The following is a 25,369-nucleotide window of genomic DNA, read 5'->3' as shown; positions in this document are numbered from 1 at the left end:
CTTGTGGGTGAGGGTTAAAGACCGATAAAGGACAGGTTGTGGTTGGGGTCTACCACAGGTTCAAGGAGCACCTGTGGATGAAGCATTTGGGCTTCGGCTGCAAGAAGTGTCGTGCTTGCACGCTCTCCTCCTGATGGGGAACTTTTACCATCTGGATTGTCAGCTTGGAAAATGACACAGCAGGCTGTAAGCAAACAAAATTCCTAGAGTACACTGAGGATAACTGCTTGGTCCAGCGTTACACAGAGCGAGCAGAGGGGAAGTGTTACGGACCTGGTGTTCACCAGCTCCGAAGAGCTCATTAAAAGAGGTCAAGACCGGAGGCAGTCTGGGCTGCAGCGACAACGCCCTGGTTGAGTTTGTGATCTCGAGGAATAAAGGCCTGGCAAAGGGCAAAGTCAGGGCCCTGAACTTCCGAAGAGCAAACTTCAAGCTATTTTAAGAGCTAGTAGATGACATCCCCTGGAACGCAGTCCTTAGGGACAAAGGAGCTGAGCAGAGCTGGCAGCTCTTGAAGGATGTTTTCCTTAGAGTGCAAGGACTCGCCATTCCTCCTATAAAAAAGCAATCGGGGAGGGCAGACAACTGGGATGGCTGAGCAAGGACCTGCTGGTCAAACTGAGGCACAAGAAGGAAATGCACACGCAGAGGAATGACGGGGACACGCGGCCAGGGCTGCAGCACGGATGTGCAGGGAACCTGGTGCCTTCTGTGATGGAGTGAGCGCATCGGTTGGCAAAGGAAAAACGACCACTGTCACCTACCTGCACTTCTGCTAGGCCTTTGACACGGTCCCACATGACACGCCGGTCTCCCAAGTGGAGTGATGGATTTGATGGGTGGATCACTCAGTGGGCAAGGAGTTGGCTCGATGGTGACACCCAGAGAGTGGCGGTCAATGGCTCTGTGTCCAAGTGGAGGCTGGTGACAAGTGGTATCCCTCAGGGGTCTGTCCTAGGACTCGTACTGTTTAATAGCTTTAGCAATGACACAGACAGTGGGATCGAGTGCACCCTCAGCAAGTCTGCAGATGACACCCAGCTGAGTGGTGCAGTCGGTACACCAGAAGGAAGGGATGGCATCAAAAAGGACCTGGACAAGCTGGAGAATTGGGCCCACATGAACCTATTGAAGTTCAACAAGGCCAAGTGCAAGGTGCTGCACCTGGACCAGGGCAATCCCAGACATGAGGACAGGCTGGGAGAAGAACTCATTGAGGGCAGCCCTGCAGAGAAGGACTTGGGGGTTCTGGTGGACAAAAACCTCAACATGAGCCAGCAGTGTGCGAGCAAAGATGATCAAGGGGCTGGAGCACCTCTGCTGTGAGGAAAGGCAAGCACAGAGCATCACCCTGCAGAGCTATCACAGGAACAAGGGCACAGATATTGAACTTTGCTTGAGGTCCACAGACAAAGGATGCTGGACAAAAGGTTCGGTCCCAGCTCTGCCCTTCCCAGAGCTCACAAGCAAGCTTTAGGCCTTAGAAGCAAAAATGGGTGAACTCAGATACCCAGCACTGAGTGAGGATCCAGCATCACAGGCATCATGGAGACACGGGCTGCAGGGAAGCTGCGTGGGTACCCTCCCCTGCGGACCCCTCCACAGCTGACATCAATTTACAGGAAACTCTCCGCTGTCCAGAAAACCATATCGCAGAAATAGCGGTGTGCTTGCACTTAATAGTCTTCAGAAGTCTTTTATTTCCATGACACCACTCAATTACCCTCTGCCTCCTGCTAGTCTTGTTTGTCTTTCACATCCAGACTGAAGGGAGATCTGTGGCTGGGCTGTCCATGGTGACTCTTTCCACATCATCCACAATTTTCATCATGATTCACTCCCCTTCCAGCTGAGGAACCCAAACCTTTTTTGTAGTTTCCCATACAGAAGTCATTGTACCCAAATCTTTATTATGTCTCTCTCAGCAACTTCTGTTCAGCTCTTCATATTTTGAGATGAGAGAGGAGAGGAACAGACCAGGAAATGCACAGGACAAATGCACTACAGATGTACACAGCAGCACGGTGATGTTTGTGCAGTTCTCCCCTGTCCTACTGTTAAGAACAGACTGCCTTAGACAGAGACACACTGAGGTCGGTCACAACCCAAGGGTTCATTTAGTGGTAGCAGGGAAGAAGGAAACCTCACTCTACAAGTGGGATGAGGATTCCCTCCTTGCCTCTCCCGTGTAACACTCCACATTTATCCCCACTGATGTGTCTGCTGTGCGTTACTGTCCAGCCACAAAGCTCCTTCGGCAGGTTCCTACAGGCAGGCTGCCAGCAAAGGCTAGCAGCCAGCCAGCTTCGTTTCAAATATCCAATAAAGACACGGAAAAGAAGGAGTAAGCAGCAAAGATTACGATGCTGGCATGCCTCCACTACTGACCTCCTTCTACTCGAAGAGCTGGCCGCTTTTATCTTCCGCTCCTCATCGTAAACATATTCAAGAACCTCCTCAGTTGCCACTGCTTACTTAAGAGCTTTCAGAAAGAAACATTTGTAATTGCTTTTCCCCTATGAATCCTCCTCAAACCTCGTCTGTGTGCTTGTCCATTTCTTCAAGAAGTGCCTCCAGTAGGTCTGGGTGGCCATGAGCATCTGTCCCAGGCACCCATCTGCTGTGCTCTTCAGAGCAGCTCCAGAGACATCAGACCTGATTTTACTTCCCTAATCTGCCCACAAAGACCATTTGCATTGTGTTATCCATTTTCCAGACCCTGAGGCTGCCAGTGAGCACCTGTAAGCTGCAGTCACCTCTTCCACCCCTGCATCCCCGTGATTTATTGCTGACAGCAAGCAGCCTGCCCCTGCTCTCCCCGGGGGCTGCTCGTTAGGAAGATCCAGTCCCAGCACACGCTGAGAGGTACCAGGCAGCGACACTTCAGTTTAGGGCTAGGAAAAGCAGAAAGCAAAGGAGTAGCAGCCTCAGAAAGGAGATGGAAAGGACGTGGCAGCTGGGAGCCAAGGAGAGGGCACCCGCCAGCCTGTTTGCTCTGTGCTCGCCCTGCTCCCTGCCTCTCCCCGGCTCCATAAGGAGCTCTGCACACTGCGAGGGTGCAGGTATTTATGCGTGCCGGCATACCTTCCCCCATTATAGCAAAAGATCGGTACACGCCAGAGGCCACATGCAGCTGGGCATGACTGCCAAAAGGCAGCAGCTTCTCCCCTCCCTTCACCTTCTTCCCTTCACGCCTGACCTGTTCTCCACCTCTCCAAACGGGTCAGGGCTTCCTTAGGAAGCAGAGGTCACAGTGACTGCTAGCTGGCCGTGACCGGTCAAAGCAAGGTTGGCAGATACAATCTGCATCCCACCCGTACTCCAGAGAGTCGAGATGAAGAGATAGCCACAGCCTGCACACAAACACACGCTTTTACACTGCCAGCTAAAACCAGACGGGGCCAGCAGAGGAGCTGACAGCTTCCCGTGCAGGCTCAGGACCAGGAGGTGCCGTAGCCCCTCCACGTCCCTGTGCCAACGCTCTCCCCAGCCTGCCCGATTCCTCCACCCCAGCTTTACTTTTGTCTGTGCTGCTCCACCAAGAGCATCTAATCCCTGCCACAGCCACTAAAGGCTTCAGGAGATTGCTGGAGATTCTTCTGAAGGAGCTCAGAACAGCCAGGTCCACAGAAGTGCTTCGGCCAAGTTTAAGATCAAGCCACTCCGAATGCAGTAACCTCATGTCCAAACTCACCTGGGTAAGCAGCAGCCTTCTCCTGCCTGCCTGGGACCTGAGGAAGTTTATTCAAAGGCAGGACCTTTGCAAAATCTCATGCACAGACTCTTGACACTGACAGCTCCAAAAAAAAATCACTCAGCCTAGCTCTGGTGCCCTGACTGCCGTGCTGGGTGTTCGGGTGCCAGGCCCCTCCAAGGGCATGGTCTTTACTTTCCAGCAGATGTAACTGGTTCTTGTGCACATCCACTCAATCACCACTCCCGGGAAGAAAACAGAGAGGAAGCAAATTTATTTTTGCATCTATTCTAAGAGGAGAATACCTTCATCCCTCTATTTGAAGAAAGCCAGCCTCTCGGCTGGAGCTCCTGGCTGGGCAGAGCTGTGGTCACACTAACTAGGGAAGTTAACACCTCTGTCCCTTCCCAGTCTCATTTACCTTGTAGAGCGTGTTTCGAATGATTTCAATGTTCATTTCATCCAGGTCCTGTTCGGATATGCAGTCTTGGAAGAAAGCAGCTGAAAGAGAGCCACAGACACAGTCAGCGCTGCCCTAACCAGACCCACGCCCAGCCCTTCCCAGAGCAGTCGGAGAGCCCTCAACAATACCAGGCAGAAGCACGCTTTATGCTGAGCTGGTCTGGCACTCACCTTCAGTGCCACCAAATTACTGTGACTTAAAACCTCAGGCTCCACCACGGCTCTCCAGGCTGCAATCATTTTGGGGGCACTCACCTGGAAGTCTTTCTTCGCCTCTGGAAGAATTTCTTCACCCTTTAGTCCTACCGCTTGGTTAACAGCCTATTCCAGGCAGAAATTCTCAGCTCTAGCCCCCAGCATCAGTGCCAGATGAGCCCATGTTAAAAAAACAAACCCAAACCCCAAACTGTTCCCAGATGTAGGCTCTCAGAAGTGACAAGACAGCTTCCGAATTGCCTGCTGCAGCACAGCAGCAGTGCCCATGCATCTGTGAGACTGCAAGTCCTGAGGAAGCCCGTGTGCTTCTTGCTCCTCCAGCATCTTACGTGGGCTAAGGAGACGTGGGGATACCACAGCCCCTGCAGCCTGGGACACCCTACGTTTGGAGTCAGGAGTGGTTGCCCCCTGGCAGGTCTGTCAGCCCTGTTTTCCTTTGATTTCTCTAGCCTGAGGTAAGCAGCAGGAGACAGGAGGAACTGGTGTGTTCTGGTGGGAAGCTCGGCCCAGACACTTTGCCAGATTATCTCCGGGAGGGCGTTTGGGAAGCTGTTACCACACAAAGAACACGAATGGGTTTCAGATCTAGCGCGGGGTACTACAAGCTGCAGATAAAGATGGGCCTTGTACATCTAGCCTGACAGCAGGCTGCTGTGCCACTCTCTTGTTAGCAAGAGCACAATGAGACCCATTGATGGGACTTGCCTGACTTCTTCAACTCTTCCCTCAGCAACCAATTCTGCTGAATTTGCTGCAGAGAGAAATATGATCTTTCCCAGTTCTGCACTCCGGCTGTGGGTAAGGGACACTGCGCTCACACCGAGAGCTGACCAGCGCTCTGCTGAACCAGGTACGCTGTGGGTTCACGCCTCTGGTGTCCTCCACTCTCACTGCACGAGCTCCGTGGCAAGGACAGCAGCCACGCTGGGGATCCAGAGTCCTGAGCAGTTTCTTTGCTACTCTTTGCAACAGCATCAGAGACCAATGCCACGTAGCTAGAGGCTCGCTACGGCTGGCAGAAATGAAAACCGAGTGTGCCAGGACTGGTTTTCACTGCAAGACTCACTGGCTAGCCCAGATAGCTAAGCAGTGGCTACTTCAGAGTAGCAGAGGAATGAGAACACAGCTATTTCAGTTCTTGGCCCTCCAATATCCCAAATTAGGCTAACAGCAAGACTTATTTTGCCCTGCTAACCTATGAAAGCCATTTGGGGTTAGGCATTCCTACCAAGCCACGTAGCTATTCAAGTCCTGCAGGAGATAGAGCTGCTGTTTCTTCGCGTGTGGTCACTGGAAGGAGTGCAAGTTAAACAACTGGAGCCTGCATGCTTGCTTGTTTAGGCAACACGGCTACTCCCCACGTACTCCTGCTGAAGAAATGCCACACTAGCTGGTACACAGCCTCAAGGGCACAGCCAGGGCAAAGGTCTGAAGAACTTGGGCCAGCAGGGCAGAAGCAGGCAGGGCTCGCTCATGTACAAGTGCCTGAACAGGAGAGCAAAGACCCTCAACCACCAGCCGTGTTCTCCAGATCCCCCTGGTCATGTAACGAGGTGTTTTCACTCCATGCACAGCTTGAAGCTTTCTTGAGAGCTAATAATACCTTTGAAATACTTGGTTCTATCTGATCCCCAAAGTGGGAAGCTTCACGCGTCCCCTTGAGGAGGATTTTCTTCCCACACACCATCCCTACCGCGGGCTTGGCTCCGCTGCGTGCAGCGCTTCTCCCGCTGCAGTGTCCCACCTGGCGAGCCCACCACGCTCAGCTACACTCACACCCACGCCCAGGGAACACCAGGTAAGCTCATTGGCCTTGCTGCAGATGCTCCTTCCCTCCTCGGATGCTCGAGGGGAGCCAGACCTCTTTAGACATGTTTTCCCTCCTGTGCTGGGCTCTATCTGGCAAGCCGGTTTTCCATGACAGCTATCTGATGTGCCCCATTACTCCAGAGATCATTTGTGAAAGCACTTTCAGTTCCAGAAACGATGACTGCCATCAAAGACAATATGATGATTTAAGTGTTTTGCACTTTCTAGCAAGCCCAGAAGAATGATTAATCCCTGACTCAGGCGTACCTCGTTACTTGTGCCCACAGATGCTAATTTAGAAAGTCTCCTGTGACTACCTCTCCTACTACTGCACAGAGACTTCCATATTTTCTCCACAACCACTTCCTACAACTTTTAGCTTTAAAGAACATGTCTGTCTGACTGGCTGTTCGTAAAACATTTTGTTTTTACAGAGTCATGTGCCTCCCGGTCAAGGCTTGTAGCCCTGGGACAGTGCCTCAGTACAGGGTCCTGCTACATAAACAGCTTAAAAAGCTTTTGGGTGCTTTTTGTTGTTGCTGTTGTTTAGTTTAGGAGGTTTTGGTGTATAAAGAGCTTTCCTCAATATAGAATTAATTTGATCAGTGTCAGAACAAGATCGGCCATGGGCAGGACTTCATTGTTATCTGCAAAAATTGCCTACAAGACATTGCTCAATGATCCAACCAGAAGTGCTGGAACGTAGAACAACATCACAGCAGAGGGTCTGCTAAGGTAGGGGGGGGGGAACCAGGTGATCTTTAAGGTCCCTTCCAGCCCAAGTCATTCTATGGCCTTCGCTAAGGAAGGGCACGCACCACGTGTCCAACAATAATTATTACAAAGATCACTTTCTCCAAGACCTCTCGAGCTTTCTCCTTCCTCCCTGCTTCCAGGGCACGATTCCCAGAAGAGCTGGCAAGTGGCTACGTGTGGCAGATGAGATCTAACCGCACCTGCACTCCCGTGACAGCTCAAGGCTTGGCTCACACAAACCAAATTCCCCAACAGCCTGAGCTACCAGCGCGCTGCTTGGGACATTTGTTGAAGCACACAAGGCTCAATGGCCCTCCAGATGGAGAAATTGGCATGGGGCAGGCAGAAACATGAACTTAAGCCCAGCCACCGCAGGCAGTACAGCCACAGCTGTGCATTACCCACTGCTTTGTCTTCCTGGAGCACGACTTGGACCTAGTTGGACCCTGATAGACTGGAAAGGGAAAGGGACATCTGCTCCACGCACAGCTGAGGGGTACTTTGAAAGGCTCCACTCACCCAGGGGAGTGTCCACCAGGATGGCATTGTAGAGCTCCGCAGGCGTCTGAGCAATGTTCACGGCTTCCATCTGCTCAAAGCTTCCCAGAGGATGGCACTTGGGCACCAGCTCGGAGATGGAGCGCTGGTGCAGGGTCCCAGTGATGAGCAGAATGACGTTGTCGATCATGTAGCTGTACCTGCAGGAACCCAAGACAAAGCCTGTCACAGACGGGCTGCTGCTTCCTTAACATCTCCTCATCTTCCCTGCCTCGATATGGAGAGTCAGGTTCATGCTACAGCTCAACTGCATCCCTTTGGCATCTCCCACTGACCAGCGAAGAGCAGTAGATGGGAAGGGAAGCTTTGTGGAGGTTTTTGGCCAACCCTTCTGCTCCAAGCACAGCCAGCTCAGGCTGCTCAGGGCTTTGTCCAGCTGAACTTTGAGTCATTTCCAAGGATGTGCAGCTCGCAACCTCCCTGGGGTTCTGCGCTCCAGTGTTTCTGACCACCCTCACAACACAAAGGCTTTTCCTAACAGCTCCTCAAGGAGCCTGGCTGTGTAGCTGGGAACAGCCATCCCTCCAGCCGTCCTTCCAGCCTTCCCACTGTTCTCCTCGTGCTGCCTGCTCTGCACAGAGCAGCTCACCCGTGCCGAAGCCTCCAGCACCGCAGCGAAGGGGAACCCGCAGATAACCTGCCTCGAGCTCGGTTTGGGTGCCAGCAGCACCACTGCACCTTGCCAAGATAAGGAGAAAAGGTCACACCTCTGCAGTACCACTCCCTCCTAAAAACAATGGGGCTGGCAGCTTTGGCACAACCTTTATTCATCCCCTCATGGACCCACACAAAGCGTTTTCACCCCTCTGCCATCAACAGATGCACGCTCTCACATTAACCCCTGCTATGAAGTCCCTAACCATGTCCTCTGCTTAAATTAGGCAGGATTAGGGATCAGGCTGCCTCGGGAGGGGTGTGAAGAAGTGCAAAGGAGGCACCAGAGCAAAGTTGAGACTGAGAAATGGCCCTCGGTGCTTTGAGCAGTTGGTGAAAGGAGGCACAGACGGCCTGAAGACTGGGAATGTGAGAGCTGGCGGCCTCGTAAAGGGTCTAAACGAAGGGATAAAGGTGCCAGGCAAACACAAGGAAAAGCAGGAGTGGTGCTCTAGGCACCCTGACCACGAGCTGAGAGCTGGGAACCTGAGAAACATGGAGCGAGAAGAGCTGCTGAGGTCAGAGGAAGGGGCACAGATGCTGAAAGAGCCCAGAAGATGCTGAAAGATGCCCAGAAGGTAACCTCAGCAGGAGCTGCTCCAAAACAGACAGGACTGGGCCTCAATCTGTATGGCAGGTGGGGCTGTGTGAGGCTGGAGCAGCAAGCCCTGCTCGGTTCAGGCTCCCCGCGTGTACCCAGGCACTGAAGCAAGGCAGCAGGAGCCGAGGCTTTAAGGGCAGCAGCACAGCGAGGCTCTGAGCACACCCCGCTGGGACAGGCAGGGGGATGCTGTGCCCGAGCTAACCGTGCGGCTGCTTCCCTTTGAAGCCCGGGAAGGGCAGGTGAGCAGAGCCAGTTACGGGCAGATTCCCATCGTTTTTATTAGACAAGCTCAAATATACACTCAAACGGCACATCCATGAGCAAATCCACACCTTAGCTCCTCAAACAGGTGCTGCGGGGCTGGGCAGCACCCCGCCGGCCCCACTACTTCTGCAGAGCGCCCTGCTGCACCCCGGGCAGCCTCGCAGGGACAGCAGAGCTCTCGGGGCACTGGGAAACCTCCCGCTGCCCAAAACCTGCAGGGTCATTATCCTCGTGCTGTTTGTGCAGCCCGATCTCCCCGGCAGCAAGAGGGGCTTGTTTGTAAGAGCCCAGGGCAAGTCCCTCGTGGCGTGGCGAGCGGCTGCTGCGGGTAAATACAGACATCTGCAGCTCCCTGGGGTGTGCCAGAGGAAAGGCAGAGCGTTAAGGGTCATTTTCCAGCTCTGCCATCTGCCCTCAGGCACACACAGGGCTTTTAGGACAGAGTGCATGGCAGCAGGGCTCTCACCAAAGCGAGGTAACAATATAGGGCCGGACCCCAACCATTTCTTCAGCTTCCATGTTGGAGGAAGAGGTGAGGAAATCAATCATTTCATGATAGGCTCTTTCCTAGGCTCAGGAAGGAATCTTGCAACCTACAACCTATTTGTGACTTATTTGCAAGGAGCCCGGCCAGAGGTGGAGAGGGACCGAGACGAAATGCCTGGAGCCCTTTGTAGCTGCAGGACTTCCGAGCAGCTTAGCCTTGGTGTGCTGGATCAACGTTCACGGTCAGAAGAAGATTTTGTCCTTGCAGGAGTTACCCTGGGCAGAACAGCAGGAAATTTCACTTTTAAATTTCCTCTCTGACAGTGTTGCAAGCCCGTGCAGTAACGAGAGCTGCAGCAGGACAAAGGTCTTGGAGGGCCTGCCAAGGCCGGGCAGACACCAGCACACCCCAGTAACCCTGCCTGAGAGTTAGCTAAGGATGAATCCCGTTTCCTTCAGGCAAGCCCAGGCTCATACTCAGCCCCCGCTGCAACCCAGTAAAAATCGTTATGGCTTAGTCAGCCGTGGTTATGAGGTACATCTCCCGGTGCCAGGGCAGCTGGAGAAGCCTCTCCTCATCAGTGCACGGGGCAACGCTTGGCTTTCCTGTGCCAGGATCCCAACGAGAACGCATCTGCTCCCAGTAGCACAGCTGTACGAAAACCAGCGGAGAGGTCCTGGCTACTTCAGCACTTCCAGCCGAGCCCCACGGATCAGGTTTGTTGGTGGCAGCAGCTCTCCTCCAACTACTTTTTGAATTGAGTGGCTTTTGTCGTTGTCTTCCTCATTGCCTACCAGGTTCTTATCAGCTTCAAACGTTTCATGGTTAATGGACGCCCGGGCTCTTCAGGAAGACACGAGCCTGCTGCGTATTTGAGCTCCGAAAGCGTTTTAACCTTCACTCTCCGTGCAGTCGGTGAGGGGAGCGGGCTTTAGGGCACGTGGCAGGGAACAGGAGCAGCACCACGAAGCCCTGCTGCAGCCTGCGAGGCAAGAGCAGGCTTCATGCTCGGGCTCTGAGCTGCTCCCTGCCCACACAGGGCCCGAAAGGGCTGGCTGGGTGATCCGCCAGCACTTCACGTGTACGCTCACATCCTGCCTTGCTTCGCTCACTCGATTCGAGGTGTGGCGTATTCCAGAAATTCACATTCACAGAAGCAGGGTTTCAGCCGATTCCTAGAAGCATCAATACCGGTTGACACTAGAGCAGCCTTTCTTACGTGGGGACAGGAAGGAGTTATCGAGCACAGAGACATCACTCGCAGCAGGAGAGATGCTGCCTGACGGCTTCCTGAGGTCCGACACGGCCGGAGCAGTACCTGTGCTCCTCCAGCAGCACCCAGCTCAGCACCGTAGGACCAGGCAACGCTCAGCACACAGCACAGGAGCCAGGACAATGCCCAAAACAAGCCAAAATGTGCTTGGGGGGGGCGGTGTGAAAGCCTGCCTTCCAGGTCAGAGAGATCCTCCTCACTTCTGGCTTCGGGAGGCGCAGTCGCAGATGGGCACGGCGGAGGCCACCCCAGGAAAGCAGAGCAGAAGCAGGCTGGATATTGAGAAAGGCTTTTCACCAGGGGAGCACATAAAATGCAGGAACGCTCATCACGTGGGGCGTTTACAACGCAGCCTGCAGGCACCAGGGCAGAGCCCTGCGAGGCAGCGACCCCACGACAGCAACGGCTTCTCCCTCCCCCACTTCCTAACCTAATCATAAAGAGTCATTGTCCCGCAGCAGATAGGTTGGGTTTGTGTTTTTTTTTTATTGCTTTCTGCTCCAGGATACTAAAGAAACCGTAAACAATACCGCAAGTGGTCACAAAGCATGACTAATGACAGAACACTGCATGACCTGCGTTTCTCAGGGATCCTCCGAAAGCCCTGCCAGACTGCAGTGCAACAGCTGCTCCGCGCAGGGTCAGGAGGACAGCCCGGGGGGCAGCGGTGAAACGCAGCAACCAGGGGGCTGATGTGGGAGCAGAGCCCCTGGAAAGGGAGAAGGGCTTGGGGGCTTTGCGTGCACTGCTGCCGGAGCCACAGGTTGAAGTGGGAGGCTGGGGATATCTACCCCGAGCCTCCTTTCTCCTCCTGTGCAGGAAAAAAGCTCGCCTCCCCCCCAGGGCTGCGATCCAGGCTTGCAGCTCGGAGTGACCTGAGTCATGCCAAGCTATTCTGAGCGCTCGTGGCCAAGCAGCCGGCGCTGCGTAAGCACAGCCAGCGCCGCAGCGAGGGGCCTGACCCTGCAGCTCGGTACCCGACCGCATCCCCGAGCGTGAGGGATGGGTTAAGGTATTGCTCAGGCAACTTCAAGGCTTTCCAAAACCAGCATCAGCCTTCAGCGCTGACCGATGCAAGGCAAAAGGCTCTGGGAGAGTGCCCTGGGCAGTTACTCAGATCACTGTAGAAACACGTGTTTATTTTGGGATGAAAGGGAAAACTCCGGCGGGATGAGAGCAGCGCTCTGAATTGTGTGAATTCTAGAGGCAGCTTTAAATTACTATGAAGTTGTACTGACTGCAGGCACTTACATTTAGTGCTTCCCTCTTGCAGCTCATTCAGTTCAGGGCTGGGGAAAAGCAGCGGCAGGAAGTATTTTGGGGTCAGTTGTAGCACTGCTTCCCTGGGGTTGTGCACAAGCAGCCAGGATCACCTCTACATCCCACGGGGTTCAAGACCCGAGCAAAGGTGCTGGTACACGGAGCCATTTCTTACATCTCTCTTGGGCTCTGAATGCAAGCAGCTGTTGGGGAAAGCAAGGCACAGGCTTCAAAGCACGAAGGAGCAGGAGCTGACCCTAAGAACAGTGCCAACACCTGAGAGGTTTGCATCTGGAGCATGGCTTTACCATTATCAGGACACAACCGTACAGCTGCCCTGAAGGGGAAAGGAAAGGGACCTCACCAAGATCCCAAGCTTCGAGGCTTGTTCGAGTAACAGACAGCACTGAACAGGATTAAATCCTAAATTTTTCAGCTCAGAGAAGAAGAAATCAGAGCAGCCGCTTCTGCTGATGAAGTTTTACCCCGTCTGCAGCCGAAGTTCAGGCAGTCCAGGGAACACAACCACAGCGTGATCACCTCCAGCGAGGTGTGCTGAGTGCTGACCTCTTTCTCTCTTTCTACGCTCTCTTTCCTAGCATCACACCAACAAAAACCACACGTAAGCGGTAGTTTTGTGAACCTGCTAAAGAGAAAGCTGAGAATTTTATGGTTGCCACCACAAACCAAGGGCACTCAGCCAATAAGTGGGTGCTCTACTAAACTTAGATCAACGAGACCATTTCACAGCAGAGCGCTGTAACTTCACGGTACTACAGAGGCTGTGGCAGCCTTTCAAATCCAAGGATCCAGGAATGTTCTCAGCATTAATCTATATTTAGCCGCATCTCCACATGATTTTTACCATCTTTTAGTGAGTCTAGATCTCTTGGGATACTGACCTCAGTTTTCCAGTGGTATCATCCGGCAGCTTATAAGCACTCATTCAGCATTAGCCACAAAGGCTAATTAGAAGAAAAAAATCAAAGAAGTGCTTTAATTTTGAAGTTTTATGAATATGATGATGTGTTCTAGATGCATACAACCCCTTGGAAACAGCAGTGTTGTTTTGAACCCCTCACAGCCTCGTGCAAGAGTCTCTGGTTGCTTAAATTCGATGCCTTAAAGCTTGACCTCACAGCTTGAGAAACACTAGGCTGGTATGCGAGGCTGAGCCCTGGCACTCTGCACTGTGCTGAGGCAGACTTGAGCACTAATTACATTTTAAATACTGGCCAGAAACATCTCATCATGCTGCCTGCACATAAACCAGCTGCAAAAGCCAAACTTGCATATACTATTTTGCTAAGTCATGCGATGTGAGGAAGGTGGCAACGTTTACACAGAGTTGTGTGAGCATCTGCTGGGCTTCCAACTGAAGAGGGACCAAGGCACGCCAGCCTCCAGAAGCAACATTTCTTGGCCTCCAGGCTCTCTTGGGGCTGAAACTGCCTGTCTAGAGCACCGAGAGGCAAATCTATGGGAAAGTAGAAGGAAAATGAAAGCTGCTGAGGTCTAACACCAAAAGAGCTCGAGAAGAGTTTCCACGAAGGAGTGAAGCACCTTACACGGGGGCAGAACATTCATCCAGCTGAAGGCATGCAAGGTGCCTTCTGAAAAAGCTGCAACCACGCATAAATCCATCAGAGGAGCACAGGTAGCCTCACACCATACTCCTTCCCCCTCGCTTTAATGCCTCCAAGAGACATGCTGCACAGAGAGAACTGTGAGAAGGAACAGGAGGCAAGGGCAAGAACCCTTCCTGCAGGCTGCAGAATAAGCAGAGGGAATCAGCTTTAAGCAAAGGCAGAGCAGGCAGTTAAATCCACACACTGCCTCTCGACGAAACAGCACCAGCGTGGATGTGGGTGTCGTGCAAGGTGATGTGTTCTCACCTAATCACCTCCAGCTCGCCTGCTCGGGCCCCTTCCCGGGGCTGCAAAGCTTCGTTGGGAAGATTTATGTTTGTTAATGAAACGTGGGCTTCCATCTGGAGCTCATCACTACCATTTTGCTGCATCTTTATTACCACCAACAATAATCACAGAATATCCAAATTGGAAGGGACCCGCAGGGATCATCGAGTCCAACTCCTGGACTCGCTTTAATAATGCTTTGCTGGCTTTTCTGAGGGTTGCTGCAGCTCGGCGTGCTTGCCAGGCACCATGCTAACACCTTCCAAGCGAAGAAGAACAGCGCTGGTCAGTAGAAGCAGGGTTATGGTGTCCCAGATTAAATGAACTGGCGAAGTGAAATGTTCTCCAGGTGCTACAGGCTTGGGAATAAAGCACAACACACAGTGAAATCCACCTTTCAAAGAACACGCTGCCCTTTCCAAGGCGGACGCCCACGGCTCCACAGTTTTCAGAGAGGACTCCTGCAGCCACACAACCCAGTTAGCCTCCCCGACACTCGTTCTGGGAAACTGGTGCAAGCAGGAGAGCAGATGCAGCTCTGATGCTACCACCCGGAGGACACAAGAGCCTGCAATCGTTTCCAGACCATTAGTTTTGTGCCCTCTTATTTTGAATGTTGCATAACACCCCTCCAAGAACTTGGCTTATCAGTTCAACTTTGCACTCCCTGCAAACAGGGAAGCTGTTTGTCAGGAACCTGTGCAGCTCTGCCAAAACCGTCTCTGCCAGAAAAGGCTCATAAAACCTTTTATTGCAGGATCCCCAGCTGCTATGGTAATTTTTCCTCCCCAGTCCCACCTCCACCAAGGTCTCAACAACTAGTTGAAAATAGCAGAGTACGGTTTTCACCACAACAGCATTGGAAAAGATCCTTCAGGTTATTGCATTTGCCCAAGTAAATTGCCAGTGCCCGTAATGTAAAGCATTCGGAGCTATTTTTGTAAGAAAGGGCTTCAAAAGGAGGTAGTCATATTTTGTAACCTCACGCAGCGATGCCAGGATGCACACTCCAGTACATTTAGAATAAAGACAAGCAGCTTCCTACTCCAGAGGAGAGGATTATTGCTCTTCAGCTCAAGTAGCAGCTGAAACAGTTTGGCTTTAGAAAACCACTGCCGTAAGATTAAGTTTCAACTCGAAGTCATGCAGCAGAAACTAGATCTATCCAGTGCTGGGGAGAGGCAGAGCAGGAACGGGTCACGAAGAAGGTAGTAGAGGGAAGTGTCAGCTAAGAAAAGGCATGTGGAAGGGGAAAAAGTACACGCAGCCTCGTCAAAAACAGGTCTTGTGACCACAAAAAACACACCAGAAGCCAAGTTCCCAGGTACATCACCGGGGCAGCAAGGACCCTGTTCTTGAGGTCTAGCAGACTGGTGAGGCAGAGATAAATGATGCCCTAGCCTGTCCCCTGCTGACAGGCTCGATCGCAGACTTGGACGATGTGTTCACACCCGGCTTCACCTCCAGCTTTGCTCCTGCAGTGGCCTGAGTGGTTTCAGCAGCCAGCAGCAGCTCCCCCAGCCTGACGGTGAGATCGAGCCCTCCTCTGCCCACCAGCTTGCTGCAGGGGTGAAGGCTCCAAACACTGCCCGAGCCCCCAGCCATGCTGCTGAGGAACTGGGCTTTCACCAGCAGGAAAAACCCTGTGCTGGAGCAAGGGCAAAAAGAGCTTTTCCCCCCCTCCACTGGAAAAATACCAAAGCTGACAATCTGATCAGGCTACAGCTGAGTAGAGTCAGGAGAAACGGCACGGTGCAGAGATAAAAGGATCCGATCTGAACGGCAGGCAGGAGCACTGGAAGGAAGGACAGACAGGACATGGCATTGTGTCAGGCTAACACAAAGAACAAAGCCTTCACAGAGAGGCAGGGCAGAACATCACTGAGAAGAACCTAAAACCCACTTCCATCCCGCAAGTCAATATGTGCTTGCTGAGTTCAGGAAGTGGGTTTTGCTGCTTCAAGTACACTTAATACCTGTTTGTTGCTGCCCTACAGAACGCTGCCACATTCCCTCAGCCAAGCAGGCAATTATTTGTGTTGGAGCAGGGAGGCTGACAGCCAGCTTGCGCCCATCGCTCCGACCCACTACGGGCGGCTGAAAAACACAGGGAAGCACCAGCAGGAGCAGCAAGGAGCCGCACGGCGAGGCACAGAGCTAGCAGGTGCTTTATAGGGGCCGTGGAAGGCTCGATAAGTTGAGTTCTCGGTAAGCTGAGTTCCTCCTTGCAGCAACGTGCAGTGGCACAGGAAGCCAACTACAGCTAGAACCTGAAAAAACAAGAGGGAAGTCAGCCAACTTCCTCAATATTTTGGTACTGACACCGCGGTGCTGCCACGGAGAGGATCGGGGCCAGGGAAGTCAGTGGGGAAAGGAGCACCACCGGACAGAAATCAGTGACACCAAGTGGCTTTTGGGGAACAAAGACCTTGCTTTGGGGCTGCTGCGTGGCCGAGCTCTTGGGGCGGCTCAGTGCGTGTGCTTTTAAACACCCTCCTCTGCCCCGGGCTCTGCAGAGGAGCTGGCTCCTGCCCACCTCGGTGGGTGCCCACCCTTAGCTCCGTGCTGCGGGCAGCCGCAGGGCTGGAGTGCCACCTTCTGGCAGGCTGCGGGCAGCACTGCCTCCTCCGGGAGCTGGCAAGGAGAGCATTGGGGAACTCAGGTCCTCTGGGAGCTCTGGATCCAGCTCAGAGCCAGAGGTGTGCCAGGGGGTTGGAGTCGGATGGTCTTTAAGGTCCCTTCCAACCCAAACCGTTCTGTGATTCTACGCTCTCCTCAGCAATGTGACCCAGGTTAAGGTCTGAGCACCCTCCAAAAACAGGTAACTCGCGCGTGGATCAACTCAAAAGCATCCCAGACTTCAGCCAGGTGTTCACAAACTAGAAAGCCTCTTTTTTTAAATTCTTGATCCACCTCAGGGCACCAGCCGTCTACAGCCATGCTGCTCTCCGTGAGGCGGTACCTGTCTCGTGTGGCATCCTCCAATGTTTTCACAAAGGCCAAAAATTAAGTACATAAAAAGCATCCTACACTAGCGAGTTTTGGAGCTGTACTGGACACGCCACAAAACATTTGCTTCCATTTTAAGCTTGACGTACAGCTCCTGCAATTCCACGCCAGCTGCCCGGGACACGCATGGGAAGCTCCGCGTGGTGCAATGCTTTGAAGCTACTGCCCCCTGCCCCACACCAAGATCTACTGCAACCCCTGGGGCAGTTTCAGGGAACAGAACACAGCCTGAAAGGCACCCTGAGAAGTCACCTCTAGCCTACTCCCTTTTACACCATCCCATTCACTAAATATATTAGGATTATGAAGAGAAGGGCAAAACCAGCACCCTATCCAAACTCCTGGTGCTTCCCTATCCTCATTCTTCTGTTTTAACCTGCCTGCAGTGCCACCACTTCTAATATGCTGACAGCAACTCCCACCTCGGTCCAGCTGAAGCCGTGAACACATTCTGTGTTTCAGCAATATGCCACGGGTGTGATGAGGGCAGACCCCGAGGAGGCTGCTCCACCAGCAGCGCACCAGAACCACGACGAAATGCAACCGAATACTTGGACTCCTTGCAGAAAAGGCTCTGCAAGAGGGTGGAGACTCTTCCTGCAGGAAGAGTTTTTATTCTGCTTCATCTTCTGCCTTCCTCCAGGCTATGAAGACAGCGGCGTTAAAATCTCCAGTAAAAAGGAGAGATGAGAGCAGAGACAATTCAAGGAAGAAACATCCTGTGCCAAATGGGAGCGATACGTCCGAGAAGAGATTACGCAGTAGGCGAGATACACGGATATCTGCACGGGGTTGTTTTGTTCTGCACAGCTCTCCGCAATCAGAGACAGAGGGTGAACAAGATCAGAGTTAAATCGAGCTGAGAGCAAACACCAGCTTTAAAGTTAAATCATTCAAACGGCCAGGCTCTAACCCTGCTGATGTTTTTACAACAAATCCAAGTTTGGCCAACTGGCGTTTTGAAACTTCTCTTGTCTGAAGCTTCAGAAAATAGACGAGATTGCTCCACACAACTGCGATGACGACCTAGAAACTGCTCCAACCACTGCGAGTGCTGCTGCAAGATGCGGGCTTTGCCGTGCCTCGCTGATGTCATGCTGCGTATCCAGAGCCAGAGAAGGAAATTCCACGGGCTTTAGTGACAGGCACGTAAGAAAAAGCTACCTCTCAGAAAATAGGAAAGGCTTAAAAAAAGACAGGCGGCTTTAGCACAGTGACCCAGAAAAGTACAGATATGAGGCACTGGGTTAGACAAATGAGATAGTGGGACTGTTTAGACATGGAATGATTACAACAGGAAGGCTCTGCAAGAACGCGGTGCTATTTCGAGCCTTTTACATCAGCTGAAGCAGCTGTGGAACTGCACACACAGGAGCCCAGTGCCTGTTCACACACTGACAGAGGCATGCTGAGGCTGCCCCAACCCTGTCCTCTCCTGCTGCACACCCTAGACCCTCCTTTTCCCTAATTGTTGGATCCCACCAAGCTAGCTGAGGAAACTAAGTAAAGATTAACCCCAAAAGGAGAAAGTTGTTCAATTTTTGGCCAGCTCAGCTCCCTGAACCAGTTTACGATGGGGTCAGACGCAGGCTTACAGCCACCGGGATGGGATGGCAGGTAAGCAGCAGTGCAAACAAAGCACGCACACCCTGGGAGCAAAAGCCTTTAGCACCACAGTGATGCTGCACCAGCTTGTTTGAGACCTCCAGAAGAGTTTCAAACAGCTGTGGAAAACACAGCAGGTACAGTGCTGAGCGTGGAAGGTTGTTCTGAGAGTCTCTAGAGGTTTTGTGTGCTGCTCCAAGCAGCTGGTACTCACGTGATGAAGTCCAGAAAACTCGCTAGGGGCTCATAGGCATGGTTCCTCATGTGCCGGAACTCCACCACCATCTTCTCCTTCAGCTTGTCGTCTATGACGGAGACGGTGAGCGGGGACGCCTCGTTGGCCAGGAAGTTCCCATAGTCGGTGCTCTGCAGGTGCAGCTTCAAGTCTGGAAAAGAAAGCACGGGTCCACGCTACAGGGTTTGTGCTGGGAAGGGTTCCGAGCATACCTGAGGAGGCTGGGGGTCAGCTCTGGGTATTCCCTTCTCTGAAAGGTCACCTGAAAAAAAAAACCCCACGCGTTAAGCCATGTGGTTATGTTTGTGCTCAGCTTTACTGAGGATGATCTAAATGCAGAAAAAAAAATCGGTTTCACTGCAGCAGCCGTGCCCCATCTGAAAAGGGAAATGGTCACTGCCTGCATAACTGGGCACACCTTTCTGCCAGCTGTGCTCGGTAAGATGGAAGGCTGCTGATTTTCTAGGAAAAAAGTCTTTGCTACTGGCCTTGATGTCTAGAGAACTGAAGTCTTATTTCCTCTAGCCAGAAGTGCTCTGGTCACAGGCTTCTGAGAAGCAACCAGGACCGAGAGCCCACCTGCCTCCAACAAACAGGTCCCCTCAGCAATGACTGGGAGGCAGGAGGCATCCGAAACACTTTCAAAGCCAAAGAGACGCAAGCAACAACCCTGAAATTACAACAACCTTGGTGAAGTCAGGCATTAAAAGGCAGAGAGGGGCTGGAAAAGCCCATCCACACCCATCTCGCACAGCGGGCACTCCCTGCTCAGGATGGAGGAACACGCTCAGAAGCCTTCCTCCCCTCCAGCTTCGAGCAGTTGTCTCTGGTACCCCTGCTGCAGGTCTGGTGCCCAACTGAGCTGCAGTGCTGGACAACAAGCAACCACAGCACGCTGAGCTCTGTCAAGATAAAAATCCCTGCGTGAGCCAAAGGCGTTTAAGTGTCCGTATGGAAAAACTGAATCCAGAGCTGAGGAACGTCACAGAGTCCTATTCCTCAAAGCATTACGAGCTGCGCTGGTACATGGTGTTCAGCTCCCTTCAGCTTCACCTCGGAGGGCCAGTTAGGCAAGCATCCTCCCAGGGATCCAAGGCCTTTATGGGGGGAAAGGAGAATAGCTGGAAGAGTTTAGCCAAACCAGATGTGAACGCCCCGTCCAGAGAAAACAAACAGAAAACCCAAGAAACTTCTCCCTGCTTTCCCTGAAGCAGGAGCGCTGGGGTCGCCTTCCCCTCCTGCTGAGCCGTGCGCGTCCTCAGCACCACGGGATGAGCATGGCAACCTGCAGGTGGACAAGGAGGTAAGTGAGAAAAAGGAGTGTGTATACATGGCACGGGTCAAGCTGAGCTCAAGGAGACTGATCTCTTGACATTACAGTCAGCTACAGCCACGAGCTGGACAGCATTCTCAGCACTGAGCTCCAAGCTGAGCCTGTACTGTACAGCGTGACACTGGCCTCATCCAGAGGGGCAGAAGGGTCAGACAGCTTTCAGGCTGACTTAAATCCTTCTGGGTATTTCCAATGGGGTCCAGCAAAGACATTTTTGACCCAGCACTGTTTCGTTCCGAAGACGTTACCACTGCTGAGTCTCACAGGAAACAGATGGTGGTTATGGAGGGGGTGAAAAAAGGCCAGACACTTAATAGCACTCAGTTTCTGTCATGTTTCTCAGCAGTTTCCAGGACAGTTTCATACTCCACTTACTTTTAACAAGGAATCCTGGATGCAGCAAAGAGAGCTACTTGCTCAACTCGCACCGTGGCTGAAGCAAAGCAGAAACTGAACCTAGCTCCCTGCTCCCCAGGCTGTGCTGCAGCCCAACAGCTGTGCTCTGTTCCACCACGGCACCGTGAACTCCTGCTTGCACTTCTGAGATGGGAAAACACGGGCTGGATAACGGAGAGATGGAGGCTTTTTTTTCCCCAGCATGACCTTTCAAGGCTTTTGTGCCAAACTGAGAGAGCCCCTCGCCTCAGCGTGGCCTGCACAGGTTCGTTACTGCTGATGGTCACCTCCTACCTGATAGCAATCCCTTGGTGAGCCCCGCAAAACCCAGCTCCCAGGAAGCTCCCACCGAGCAGTTCTGCACCTCCCTGGCTTCTGACAGCTAAGAGAGAGACAATATACCAGGATTAAGTCTTGCTGAGTTCTCACTCCCCCTAAAAATAAACCCTATAGAGGTTTAGAGAGGTCTGGGCTAGAAACCAAGACCTAGAGCTACAAGGCAAACTGAGGCAACGCTGACATCAGCCTTTCCAAAACAAAAAGACTTTTAGATGAGCTTTGGAGTACGAGTGGAAACGAAGTGCTGCTGTCAGATCAGAGCTTTACCAGCTTGCGTTTAATGGAAGCACGGAGCAAGAGTCAGCAGCTGCTCACCAAGCATGAGAGAAAAGGTTCCAGGAGGAGGACTGTGCCCGTGGAATCAGGCTGCAGGGTAAGGCTCAGGGAACGGCAGCAGCGACACCCCCGTACCGCCCTGAGGAAAGCTCAGGCTGTGCAAAAAGGCATGTGATGTTGTTTTGCAGCTACACGGGAACTTGGAGAGGAAACCGCTCACTGCGCATCGTCCCACCAGCTCTTGTTTCAGCAGGGAAACTTCCCAGGCTTTCAGCTTATTTCCTAGAGAAGAGAGGGGAGAAGTGTTTGAAGGATGCCTTGCGACAGCCCCATTGCAGCCACCAGCTCCATGAAGCTGCTCGCTGAAGCTATTACTCAGCTCAAACGGCTCGCTGAGAGCAGTCCATGGTGCAGACAACACGGGGCTTTGGCTGCGTTTGCCCCGATTTCAGCTTCAGCTCTCCTCAAGGAAAGCGACGGATCTGACCCAGCCCTGGAGCTGAGACCTCCCAGCAACACCGCGCCTCCTGCATTCCCCTGGACCGCGAGGGAAATGAAAACACCAAGAGAAAGCTGTAAGACTCCCGAGGCAGACAGTCCCGTCCCCAACACCTTGGGCACGGCGGGAGGCCAGGCTGGGAAAGCTGGTGCCGAGCAGAGGGCTGGCAAAGAGAAGAGCTCAGCGCTTGTTTGGCGAGCTGCGTGCCACTTCTGGCCTGCCCGAGCTGCTGCGGGAAGGGACCTGGCGGTGCCACCGCCACCTCCTGCAGCTCAGCTCCCACCTCTGAGGCCACAAGAATCCTCCTTGCTGCCCGGCCAGGGATGGAGGGACAGGAAAAGCACAGCCAAGAGGGCAGAGCTGCCCCCCACACGCTCTGGCTGTGCCTCGCAGCCTCTCCATCACCAGCTCCGAGCAAGCTCTGCCCGGCCGGAGCGTTTTATCCCACGCAGCAAGGGGGCTGCCCCCCACACCACAGCACAGGAGCCAGCACAAGGCCGTGCTGTAACAGGACTGAGGTTTATGTAACACTTGGAAGTCGCTTTTACAGGCAAGGCCAGCCACAAGCTGCAGGAACCAAGCTCCTCTGCGCCTCCTCGCATCCAAGCGGACGGAACACATTTTCCAAGAGCCGGGCTGGGGTTGCAAACCCTGCCTCAACGCATCCCACGGCGTAGCAGCGCCTCGCACGAGCCCGTCCTCCTCCAGCCATGCTCCCCAGGTGCCATCCAGGAGGATTTGGGAGGTGCTGACCGATCCTGGGGCTCTTCCTGGGAGGAATCCCCTGATTCAGGAGCCTCAGGAGCACGGTGCCCAACAAGCAGAGCCACTACTGAGCTGGAATTGGAGATCCCCACGCTGCTCGGGGCTCCCACCTGGAGGTGAGCTGCTCCTGGCGAGCCCCTCCAGACGCTGACCAGCAGGCCTCAAGCCGGGGACCGCTTCCGAGGGGAGCACTTGCCTGTTTCGGCGCTTCTCCAGGTGGTTCACGCATTTTAAGAGCGTCCTGAGCCAGCAGCTGGCAAGGGAGCTCGTGAATCACCACGCTGCCTTTGTTTTCTCGCCTCCCCCGCAGAGCCCAGTAACTCACGGCCGGGTCACAGCTCCCAGAAAGCTGCCTCACACGGGAACACAGCAGCTCCTCAGACCCACGTCCTTTTTTTTTTTTTTCCTGCCGGGTATTCCTGTGGAGCAGCACACGCCACGGTAATCTCGAGCACTTACAGCAGCCTCCTTCCAGCCCTCGGACCAGGCACTGAGATTTGGACACGGTTTGCTGCCAGCTGAAGCTTCCTTCGGTGCACAGCTGTGCCAGCACCACATCTGGACCCTCCAGGTGACTTTTTCTTGCGGGACCTCACACCCACAGCAGTAACAGGACCCTCCCCTGCAAATCTGCTTCGTCACAACCCAGAATCGAGCTGTCACTCAGCCTTCAGCCACCTGCCTGCCCCCAAAGCCTGCCCTGCATTACTCAGACACTCCTGGCGACCACCAGCTCATACGTCCACCCCGTGCTCTCCAGCACCCTCCTGAAGCCGTGCTGTTCAACACCGAGTTCAAGTTTTGGGCGCTTCCAGCAAGGACTGTGAGTAAGAGGACGATCGGTCATGAAAGCTTCCACAGCTTCTGAGCTGAACCCACGTTCTCGTGCAATTACCTGCTGCAATCCCAACGTCTCACTCCATCGCTGCACATACACAAAATCAAAGCAGTCTCCCCATCAGCTGCATCGCCCACGTCTCCCTCCAGAAGGCTGCAGCTCTCACCCCCCAGCCTGTCGCTGCGTTTATAGCCACTTCAGACGCTTCTGAAACTGATTCTCTGAAACCTGACTCGAGAAACGCCAAGAGACCCTTCCTTTTCTGCAGAATTTCAGACTTTTCTGTGGTTGCAAACCAGCGTAAGTGATGCTCCACCTCTCCGGTGCCAGGCAGCAAATTCCACCACACCACAGCTGGGCCCAGAAGCCACTTCTCTGGCCCTTTCCCCATCACTGTGTCACCTCTAACTCTCCACCTTCTGCTTCAGAGGTCCTCAGCCCGTGCTCCTATCTCTGCCGAGGGAAACCATGGCTGCAATCTCCGAAGTCCTGGATGCTGCTGTGAAACCTAGCAAAGTTGAAGGGAAAAGCAACAAATCACTCAGAAGCTAGGAGGAACGGGGCAGAAGCAGTCCCGCGCCGCAGGGACCGAGAGCAGAGGAGGAGGGACACCACCAGGACACCAGCAGCGAGGGGCTGCAGGCGATGTGTGCTGGGAAGGCCGGGCACTGCCATCTCCTACCAGGGGGCAGGAGCCAGACAAGGCATCAGGCAGCACCCGAGGAGCAGCTGACCTCAGGTGCCGCCTGAAGCTCAGCCATGCGAGGCTGTGGGGTTGGTCTCCACCTGGTAAAGGGGGCCAGAACAAACAGCAGCGAGCCTCTGGTGAACCCTGCAGGAAGCCAGAGACCACAGCGTTTGGCACCACGGCTGGGCAAGGGCCGGCGTTTATTTTCGACGTGTTTTGCTTCAGCTTGCTTCAAGAGGAGAGCCGACCGAGCAGCCCCGGCGGGCACAGGGCAGCCTCGGGGCTGCTGCTCTTTTGTCACACTCGCTGCGGGGCAGGAACACTCCCGAGCCCTGCTCAGGCCCCAGAGCTCTGCCTGGGGCATCAGATGTGGGATGGGAGCTCCTGCACAGCCACAACGCACCCCAGCGAGCCCAGGGCCAGCTCTTCACAAAAATAAAAGCAGATGCCAGGGCAGCAGCCCCGTCCTGTGTTTTCAGGAGGTCCCTGCACGTGTAAAGGCTGGGCTGCTGCACCTGCAGAGCTCCGGGCTCGGCCTGAAGCAGCCTCCAAGTTCCAGGTGGTCCTGAAGCGTGGCAGGGCTTAAATCCATCGCCTGGCCTCCAAGAGCACGGTGATAAAGCCCGAGAGAGAAGGGCAGCACGGCCTCTTCTGCTCCTCTCTTGGGGAAAGCAGACGTGGGGAGCACTCGGCCTGCAGCACGATAAAGCCAAGGCCTCCGCGGGAGGAAAGGAAGATCCTTGGGGCTCTCAAAACAAAATTCTGCGCTCAGCAGGAGCCCGTGGCACACAAAACACCCCCATGCTGGAGCCAGGAGCCCACACAGGCCCTTGCTTCAGTGCAGAGCCTCCCTGTGCAGCGGGAGGACAGCCACGATGCATCCCCCGTGGCTCCAGTGCTTTTCAGAGAGTCATTAAGGTTGGAAAAGCCCTGCAAGACCATCCCCTGCCACCACTGTCACCGCCAAACCATGTCCCCAAGCACCACGTCCAACCTCTCCTCGGACACCCCCAGGGACGTCCTCTGCCCCAGCCCAAACACGCCCAGCTCCCTCAGCTGCTCCTCACAGGACTGGTGTTCTTCTAAAAAAATTAAAAAAAAAAAAGTTGTAAGTGGAAAAAGGCCTAAGAAAAAAAAGTCAGAAGTCAAGTCATAAGACTCCTCTCATACAGGAAGGCAGCAGGCTGCTTGAAAACTGGCCACTGCTTTCTGGTGTCTCTTGCAAGCAGGCAGCCTGCAGTCAGAGCATTTCATCGCCTCTCCTCTGCATGGAGGAGGAGAGGGAAGGGGACAAGCCATCAGAGCACAGACGCCCCTGGAAGAGGCATTTAGGGCAGCAAGCCCTCAGTAACACACCCCCGAGCTGACTGAGGCAGCAAAGCCACCCCGAGCAACCCTGGAAATGCTCTTCAGGACTCCCAACCAGCCTGGTG

The 25,369-nt window shown here is 53.7% G+C and overlaps 1 protein-coding gene across 1 annotated transcript in view; it reads right to left on the bottom strand.

Annotated features, from left to right (window-relative positions):
- ATP6V0D1 (ATPase H+ transporting V0 subunit d1) overlaps nt 1–25,369 on the bottom strand; it is a 33,080-nt gene that overhangs the window by 4,035 nt on the left and 3,676 nt on the right. The window contains exons 2-4 of the mRNA XM_032195634.1: nt 18,782–18,953; nt 7,457–7,635; nt 4,116–4,195 (exon numbers count right to left, since the gene is read on the bottom strand). Of these exons, the coding sequence (XP_032051525.1) occupies nt 4,116–4,195; nt 7,457–7,635; nt 18,782–18,953 (431 nt within the window). The remainder of the gene's footprint in view (nt 1–4,115; nt 4,196–7,456; nt 7,636–18,781; nt 18,954–25,369) is intronic.

This window comes from Aythya fuligula, chromosome 12 (assembly GCF_009819795.1).
Source record: "Aythya fuligula isolate bAytFul2 chromosome 12, bAytFul2.pri, whole genome shotgun sequence".
Lineage (NCBI taxonomy): Eukaryota > Metazoa > Chordata > Aves > Anseriformes > Anatidae > Aythya > Aythya fuligula.
The sequence above is the reverse complement of the archived record's forward strand: the minus strand, read 5'-3'. Positions and strand labels throughout refer to the sequence as shown.